At 36.9% G+C, this 9,921-nt stretch overlaps 1 protein-coding gene across 1 annotated transcript; it reads left to right on the top strand.

Annotated features, from left to right (window-relative positions):
• Positions 1-519: 519 nt before the first annotated feature.
• MAD2L1 (mitotic arrest deficient 2 like 1) lies at positions 520-1,309 on the top strand (the record flags this gene model as incomplete). Its single annotated transcript, NM_001191513.1, is given in 1 exon segment — positions 520-1,309. A coding segment is annotated over 1 exon segment (147 nt), but the record flags the coding sequence as incomplete, so codon positions are not given.
• Positions 1,310-9,921: the final 8,612 nt, after the last annotated feature.

Here is a 9,921-nt window from a genome sequence, read left to right as displayed (position 1 = left end):
AAGCTGGAGTTAAGGACCATCACCTGCTCAAGTTAGTTGGAGAAGCTAGGATTTCAACCTAGGTCCCTTGGACTGCAAATTCCTGATTTTCTCTGCTGTATCCTTTTCTGTAAGTTGGAAATATCCAATAAGAGATAGGCTGCATATGTGTCTTGTTGTTTACACAGAATGTTGTGGGTAGGTTTCTTCTCTTGATTTGAGTCCTCGGTACATGTCAAGACATTTCACTATCAGTTTTCTTTTAAGTTACATTTCATTGTCCATAATGATTTTTCTTCTACTTTTCTTTCTTGTTTTATTTGAGGTTTTCATTTTCAGGAAATCTGTCAGGTTGCTATTGAGTTCCACTTAGATGTCTGTATTAATTTCATTGCAGGGCAAATATGAAGACAGGGCAGTTTACTAAGAGTTTTGTCTTTCTAGCCACTGACTTCACAGAGAATGAAACATTTAATGATGGATTTGGCCATTAGGGCAACCATAATATATTGGTGGAAATCCTCCAGGCCTCCTAACAGTGAATAAGATCTGGTTGTACCTGAAAAATGGGAAGAGTCGGGACCACAGTTCATTACCAATTCTGAGGAAGTTCGTCTTCGTTCATTTACTACTACAATTCACAAAGTAAATAGCATGGTAGCCTACAAAATTCCTGTCAATGACTGAGGATGAGATACGGACAGTAACGTACTTGTAACTCTCAAATGTGGTTTTCCTACCAGATCAACTGTAGTTGGTATGTTTTATTTCATTGGTTAATTTTTAGATGAGGAAAACTTAACATGATACTTAACTGAATCTGTGCAAAATTGTTCCGTTTTTGGTACCTATCTGACTTTCCATAGGGTTGACATAGTTACTGCACAGATTGCATCAGTACTGCAGTGTTACTTTCTTTGGAGGTAGTAACCATAGGTGGAAAAACTTTTGCTAAATGCTTTTCTAAATCAGACTTTTGGTCAAGTAACTTGACTCAGAATGTAGAGAAATATTTAAATATGAAATAGAACAAAAGAAATATGAATATTCAGAATCTTCATTTACATCCTGAAAGTAACTAATGATAGTCCATAAGTAGTGACATATTTCTCCTATTGCATCCTCTTGTCATTTATTTCATTTGTATAGTTTCTGTATTGAAAAAATGTCCAATTATTTGAGTTTAATGTATGTAACTTGAGCCTATAAAGCTGTGGATATTCCCACTTTTCAAATTGTTGTGATACAGAACTCTTAAGAATGTCTTTTATGTTTTATAAAATCAAGCTTTAAATGGCAATGATGAAATAAAGTTAAATGTGTATGTTTTTTTTTAAAAAAAAAAGACTACAAAATAAGCCCAGAATTTCGCCAGCTTTTCTAAGTGACCCCTTCTGTATTTGTTCCTTTGTTACCTGAGTCTGAAACTTGCCAAAACACCAGGGGCTTTCTCCTTCGTTCTAACTTCAATTTTCTCATCTATATGATGAAATCAGACTAAATTAATCTTGAAAATTAATCCCCATAGCATTATTTGTGATCTGAGGATTAAACTAAAGTGAATTTCCTGTGTTTCCTTTCTTCTCTCCTTTCTTGTTTTCTTTGTCTTTGGTTCATTTAGGTATTGACTTGGCAACTTATTTGATAAGACTTTAGTTTAAATTTAGAGGCGTAATTTTTTAGTTGATAACCTCTAAGTGTGTAGTTCCTAAAACAAGCTGATGCTCTACAAAGAAGAGAGACAATTCTCACTTAAGCAAAACAGCAAAGTTACAGATTGCAGCGATCATCACTAATTAGCTGTCCCAGATGGAGATCTGCCCCGCCCCAAAGTAAGAGCTGGATGGCTTCCTACAGATAACTGGGACATAAATAACTTGCTCCACTGTCTGTCTATAAGAACTTTACTGTAGCTCTTCTCTTGTGAGAGACATACAGTTGGTTCATTTTAGAACTGGGGAAAAGAGACTTGTTTTGTAATTAATGTAAATAGCATTTTTAGGTATCAAAAATGTATAGGTATTTTTTAGGCATATAAATACTATTGTAGAATGTTTAGATGATGTAAAAGACACAAATAAGAAATCACCTGTCATTCTACTATTCAACTATGACTACTGTTAACATATTGGTATATAGCTTTCCACTCCTACTTTGATACCTATATATGAAGTATAAGTCTACACTGTTCATACTCTTTTGCAAGGTTTTTAACTTAACACTCATCATAAAATTTTCTATGTCATTAATATTCTTTCACCATGTCATTTTTGACTGATGGGTAGTATTCTGCTCTTTGGATATTTCTTACTTTAATCACTTTTAATTTTTGATTTTTAAGTTGTTTTCATTTTTCACTGTTATAAGCAATGTTATAATTATTTTTCTTATAGGTAAATCTTAGTATACATTCACAATTATTCTTTTGGGATAAAACCTTAGTTCTAAAGTTGCTGGGACAAAAGATAGGCAATTTTTAAGAACAAATCTCTTCAAAAAACAAGGAACACTGCATCCTCATGGATTATGAAATGTTGACATTTTCCTTACCCTCTGGCCAACACTAAATTATTGTTTGTAAAAATTTTGCCAATATGCTTGGTAAAACTTATATATATCTCTCTCTCTATATATACACACATACACACGCACACACACATATATACACACATATAAAAATGTATATACATATGTATTAAAATCTCTTTACTCATTTAAGAGGAAATTTTGTATATGCTTTTATTTTGTATTGGAAAATAGCCATACATACACATGTATCCATTCTCCCTCAAACTCTCCTCCCATCCAGGCTGTCACATAACATTGAGCAGTGTTCTCTTTGTTATGTTTATTAGCTTTTACAATTCTGTCATAAATTGCCTCTTGCCCACCTTTTTATCTCTATAAACTCAGACATAATATAGTGAAAATATTGTTTCCCAATTTGTTATTTCCTTTTAATTGTACCTATTATATACTTAGCATAGTATTTAAGAGCACAGACTCTGTATTCATACTGTCTGGGAGCAAATCTGGAACCCAGCCCTTTTGGCTGCTGCTGCTGCTAAGTTGCTTCAGTCGTGTCCGACTCTGTGCGACCCCATAGACGGCAGCCCATCAGGCTCCTCTGTCCCTGGGATTCTCCAGGCAAGAATACTGGAGTGGGTTGCCATTTCCTTCTCCAGCCCTTTTGATTATATGACTTCAAATGAGTTCCTGAATGCCTCAGGTCCCTCGCCTATAAAATGGAGGTTATAATAGTATGTACCTTATATGGGTGTAGAATTAAATGGAATGACACTTGAAGAGTGCTTAACATAATCTCTGGAAAGTCATGAGTACCAATAATTATGAAAAAAATATTGCCATTAGCCATATTTGTGTTATTGGTTAGTTGATCAAACTCGCATCTCTTATGTCTCCTGCATTGGCACTCGGGTTCTTTACCACTAACACCAGCTGGGAAGCCCATTGGTTAGTGACGAGGGTACAAAATGAGACAGAAGCTTCACTTTATGACTTTCTTGGATTGACATTGAGACTGAAAATCTCAAGTGGATGGGAGGATGGATGTGTATTGCCAGAAAGCTCAGCAAGATGTGTTGTATCCTTCTTAGCCTTAAGTCAGTGTTAAAAATAGGTGAAATGTACCTGTACTGTGTGTGTTCAATTGTGTCCAGATCTTTTGCAACCCTGTGGACTGTGCCCTGCCAAGCCCCTCTGTCCTTGGGATTTCCCAGGCAAGAATACTGGAGTGGGTTGCCATTTCCTTCTGCAGGGGATCTTCCTAATCCAGGGATTAAACCCGTGTCTCTTGGGTCTCCTGACAGGTGGATTCTTTACCAACTGTGCCATCTGGGAAACTGTATGTTACTGCAAAAGATCCCTGCTGCAGAAGAGGTCAGAAAGGCTGTGAGATGAGGTCCTAGAGAAGCGGATGAATCTAACAAGTTCTTTGACTTCTCTATGCTGCCAACTGTTGAAGCTTAATCAGTTTGCATGTTTTATGATAAAAGATGTTGGCCCTGAGTGGTGAGACAGTCAGCCAAGATTTGGAAATTATTGTGACAGTTAAAAGAGGAAAGTGGATTAGCAATAAAACAGTAAACGGTCTAAATAGTAAAAAGTCATTGATGCATAGATATCAAGTCAAGGCAGGGCAATTCTATAAAAGAGGGAATTAGCACAATTTAGATTGTGTTGCATAGAGTGGCATTTGAGTTTTCAGAAGCATTTTAAAGTTCCCAGAGATGATAATGATACACCAATAGAGTTGCTTTTAAAAAGCCATGAAGTCTGAATTGTCTTTAATCAGTTTTAGGGATTAGATCACAAAAATGATCAAAATGGCTGAATTGTTAGGCTGAATAAAAGACTAATTTATTCCTAGGAATGCCTATTGGTATTTGAAACTTGATTTAATAGTATTGGTTCCTTATATTTGAATAGCATCTGTATCTGAAAAACTCAGGGTCATAGTAATGCTAGTTTATGCTTCCACTCTATGCAAGAAGTCAGTAAGTTCTTATTTCTTAGATAAAGCTGTAGGAATGCAGAAATTATGTCATTTAGATTTAGATAATGGATGTGTCCATGGTGTTACCAGCAAGAACACTCACAATATTGCTTTAAACATAAAGAATTTGGCAGTAGCAGGTATGCTGGCTAGCTTTCTAACGATAGAACCAAACCAGTGTGGCAATTTTTTTTTTCTGGAAATCTTTTTATTAATAGAGTTGCCAGTAAAGACATGCACATTTCCTACAATGTGTAACGTACAGAGCACAGGAAAAATGATCTTTTTTTTAGCTGGCTGGAAGGCAGATGCTATGTGAGTACAAAAAAATCCAAACTAGCTAGTTTTAAAAAATAATTAAAGAGCTCTTGTAAATCAGCTAAAAACATGAGTTTTCCAATTAAAATATGCACTACAAATATGAACAGTCAAGTCATAAATGAAGCAACATAAATGAATATAGTCGTATGAAAAGGTGAACAGTCTCATTAATAATAAAATTATTTTAATGTAAAACAAATTCCTTTTATAACTTTAAAAATTGGCATTAAAATGATACAGTTACCTTTTGGCAAGATTGTGATGAGAATAATGTAAATTTTAGAAAGTAAAGCATTTAAAGAGGGCAACATAGTAATATTAAGTGAAAGATCTTAAAATAGATTTTCCTTTTAATTTAGCAATTTCATTTCTTGGAGTCTATTCTAGTTTTTTTTTTTTTTTAATTATAGTTTCTTAGGTTCACACAGAAACAATCTCAAAGACAAAAATTCTCAAGTACAGTCATTTATAAGATAGCCAATAAAGGATACATTAGCTACAGTGGGCTGCTGGAGCTTTATCCTGTGGGGAAACTCTTGGAAATTGTATAATATATGCCTCAGAACTATCTCACCTAAGGGGAGAGGGAGTTGGTGTGTTTATACATACACCAACTCTCAAAAGTCATTGGTGGAGAGCTGCTTCTGAGCAAGTTAATTCCCTAGATTTCCAGCCTGCTGTGGACTTGAGTTGAAGGCCTTCCAGAGTTCTGTAGAGAGCACTTATCCATAAAATGCAGAGAGTAATGGTTGGAAACAGGTTATATGCTCCTAAGATATGGACAAGCCAGTGATGATGTCTGCTATATTAAGAAAACAACCAAATGATTTGCAAATATATAGATGCAAGTCTATTTATTATTTGTTGTTGTTGTTCAGTCTCTAAGTCATGTCTGACTCTTTGTGACCCCATGGACTGCAGCATGCCAGGCTTCCCTGTCCTTCACTATATCTCGGAGTTTGCTTTTAGATTTATGTCCACTGAGTTCGTGATGCCTTCTGACCATCCCATCCTCTGCTGCTCCGCCCCTTTCTCCTTTTGCCTTCAGTCTTTCCCAGCATGGGGGCCTTCTTTATGGTCCAACTCTCATATCCATATATGACTACTGGAAAAACCATAGCTTTGACTATATGGGCCTTTGTTAAAAAGTGATGTCTCCGCTTTTTAATATGCTATCTAAGTTTGTCATAGCTTTCCTTCCAAGGAGCCAAGTGTCTTTTAATTTCACGGCTGCAGTCATTTTGGAGCCCAAGAAAATAAAATCTGTCACTGTTATTTACTACATTATTATACAGACATATATTTACTCACTAAAACATATGTTGTAGAATAGTTATTGACATGACAGAGCCTTATTAGGGAAGTAGACAGGTTACAAAGCAGGTTTGTAGAATGTGCATATTTTAGTTTGAAAAAGGAGCCCATCATTTAAAAAGAACTTGCAAGGATACAAAGTAAGATATTAATAGTAACTTTCTCTGGTTACTGTGATAGTGAATGTAATTTTCTCCATCTTCCTCTTCTTCCTTTTTAAAAAAATAATTATACTATGAAACATATATTGCTTCTCCAATAACAAAAGAATAACATGTAAATTTAGAATTGAGTCATGAATGAGTTAAAAAATGATGAAAAGCCCTTCACTAAGTTCAGAAAATCAAATTTTAAAGGAATTAATTACTGTTTACTTTCTTGAACACAGTTACGATTATTTCTACAAACGTAATCATTTTTTCTTTTGCAGTTTGGCTGGTCATGCCTGTCAATTAACAGATATGGTGCATGAAAACAGGCTGGATTTCATCTTGTGCACTTCAAAATCAGCATTGCTTATTTAATTCATTATGTTGACAATACAAAATTTGAATTCTACTTACAGATGTTCAAATCTGGGCACAGAGAATAATATTAAAAAACAAAAGTACTTTGACAAGAAATAACTAATAATAAAAGATAATGTTGAGGAGTGAAAAATCTCTCAGTATACTTCAAAAGATAGAGGTGCGAGACTGTAAAATTCTTTCTTGGGAGGAATTTATACCCTTCCAGTCAGAGGTACTAATAAGTAAGTTCTTATTTGCCCTTTACTATTAAGACTAGTTTAGGGCAAATTTTTCCTTTTCCACAGCCTGAGAGTGCTAGTCAAGAGATGCTAGTATAAATCTAATTAAATGTCAAATAAGTCAGTTGTCTGTTCTGTGCTTAATTACTCAGCCATGTCCGACTTTTTGTGAATCCATGGACTGTAGCCTGCCATGCGCATCTGCCCATGGGGATTCTCCAGGCAAGAATGCTGAAGTGGGTTGCCATGTCCTCCAAGGGATCTTCCCACCCCAGGGATCGAACCTGCGTCTTCCGCAGTACAGGTGGATTCTTTACCATCTAAGCCACCAGGGAAAACCAGTTGTCTAGCATACTGCTATATATACAGTAGGTCCTCACGTACACTTACCTAATAAACTAATGTTGGTTTTAGCAAAAGTCTGCCATAAATAGGATTTACTGATCTGTTGGATGGTTCATGTTAGTCAAAATTACCAGTTCATTTTTGTGTCAAAGTTGTTTTTTTTTTTTTTCTAGAAAGAGAGTGGGAGATTGTTCTAATCTCTTTTAAGAGCTCATCAATAATGCACCAGATCAAAATTTAGAACAGGCTGTGTAACGATTGGCATATGGGGGATGAAGAAAATTAATTTGATACAAGAGAACAACCAGACAACTTTCCCTCAATAATCCTTCTACTTCTGTGAAGGGAAGATTTGGAAGGTGGTGAGAAGTGGTAAGAAGCAGATTTTTAAAACCTGCCTTAATTTTTTAACCACATAAAGAGTAAATAGCTATAAATAAAATGTGTGTTTTCCATCTTCCTCCATCTTTATAGTGAATAAGGTGTTCTTGATGTCAGCTTTTCAGTTTTACTAAATCTATCCTCTCTCCTCCATTTTGGTGACTCTCTTATGTTCAGATTGTCTTTATCTCTCTGTGGTTATTCAAGTGGACCATATCAAGTGCCCCTGCTGCTAAGTCACTTTAGTCGTATCCGACTCTGTGCAACCCCATGGACGGCAGCCCACCAGGCTCCCCTGTCCCTGGGATTCTCCAGGCAAGAACACTGGAGTGGGTCGCCATTTCCTTCTCCAATGCATGAAAGTGAAAAGTGAAAGTGAAGTCACTCAGTCGTGTCTGACTCTTCGCAACCCCATGGATTTCAGCCCACCAGGCTCCTCTGCCCATGAGATTTTCCAGGCAAGAGTATTGGAGTGGGGTGCCATTGCCTTCTCCATCAAGTGCCCCAGTCATTCCCTAATTCAAATCTATTTTTCTTAATATCATTGTCAAGTTAATCTTGAACAGCACAATTCTTCAGCCTATTGTTTGGTAGCACTTCACATTTCATTTTGTATTGAAATCATTTGCAATCATTGTGTTTGCTCTATATTTCAGAGATCAAGGCTAAATTTATGGGCATCTGTGTTCAGAATATTAAGGCTGGAAGGACAGTGCTAGTACTGCAAAAACCCACATAAATGAAATGTCCAGTATCCTTTAGGCAGTACCTTAAAACATCAGGGTAAGTGAGATGAGATCCTTAAGGAAAAGCCCCACTGTTTTGTAGACTTTCTCTTGCTTGACCTGAAGTTTCACAATCAGTTCAGTTTAGTCGCTTAGGCATGTCTGATTCTTTGTGACTCCATGACTGCAGCACATCAGGCTTCCCTGTCCATCATAGTATGACCATGCTAACCACAGAGAGACCTCAAGTACTGGTAACAGACTAAGAATCTTGGGTTTTACTACCAATCTCTTTTCACAGTAACCACAAGAGCTTGGGAGATGAAAGAATTCATTCAGTAATTCATTTATTCTAGTGCTCAGGATTGAGCGACTAAGCACAGCACAGCACAGTGCTCATTAGCGTTAGTCACTCAGTCGTGCCTGACTCTTTGCAACGCTATGGACTGTAACCCAGCAGACTTTGTCCGTGGAATTCTCCAGACCAGAAGACTGGAATGGGTAGCCATGCCCTTCTCCAGGGGATCTTTCCAGTCCAGGGATCGAACTCAGGTCTCTAGCATTGCAGGCAGATTCTTTACCATCTGAGGTACCAGGGAAGCCTATGAGTCTACTGAGTATCTCTCTGTTCCAGCAATCTTGTTAGGATTTAATAGACGTTTAATAAAGATTAAACAGAGAGTTTAAAGCTTATTTTTCCACTTCCTTCATTTTAGAAGGAGATCAATTTTGTGAACTTATTAAGATCATATAACAACTACTAAAATAATTTTTATTTATAGAGAACATAGAAGGTTCCTTCAATTCTCTGTCATAGGACTATTGTAATCTGTGATGATCTTTCCTTTAGAGCCCTGTGCATGCATGCTTAATCGTTCAGTCATGTTTGACTCTGTGACCCCATAGACTGTAGCTTGCCAGGCTCCTCTGTCCTTGGGATTCTCCAGGTAAGAATACAGGAGTAGGTAGCCGTTTCCCTTCAGGAACTAGAACTCCTGCCTAACTTACCTGGTCCATTTCAACACTGAAAAAATTAAGGTTCAGAGAGATAAAGTAATTTGTTCAAGATTATGCAGCTAGTAAGAAGCCTAGTTAGAATGTAAATTAAAATGTTTGGGGATTCAACACTGCATTAGTCCCCTGAGGTTGCTGTAGCAAAATAACATGAACTGTGCAATGTAAACAACAGGCATTATTTATCATAGTCCTGGAGGCTGCAGAGTCCAATATCAAGGTTTCAGTCAGTGTGGTTCCTAGCGAGGACCCTCTTCCTGATTTGCAGACGGCTGTTTTCTAGTGTGTTCTGATATAGTGGAGCAGGGTGGAGGGGTGGGGGAGAGAAGGAATCTGTGTCTCTTATAATAGCATCGATCCTTTCACGAGGGCTCGTCTTATAAATTACCACCCAATGGCTCCATCTCCAGATACTGTCACATTTAATGTTAGGGCATTAATGTGAATTTGGGGATGCACAAATCAGTCCATAGCAAATGCCACTGCTGTTTTTATGAGGTTGCCTTCTATGAGGTTAAGTTGCAGGGAAGAACACGCCTGCTTTAATATTTTGCCAATACTAGGCCCTGGATGAACTA

This window comes from Bos taurus, chromosome 15 (genome assembly GCF_002263795.3).
Source record: "Bos taurus isolate L1 Dominette 01449 registration number 42190680 breed Hereford chromosome 15, ARS-UCD2.0, whole genome shotgun sequence".
NCBI lineage: Eukaryota > Metazoa > Chordata > Mammalia > Artiodactyla > Bovidae > Bos > Bos taurus.
This window is presented reverse-complemented; position numbering and strand designations above follow the sequence as displayed.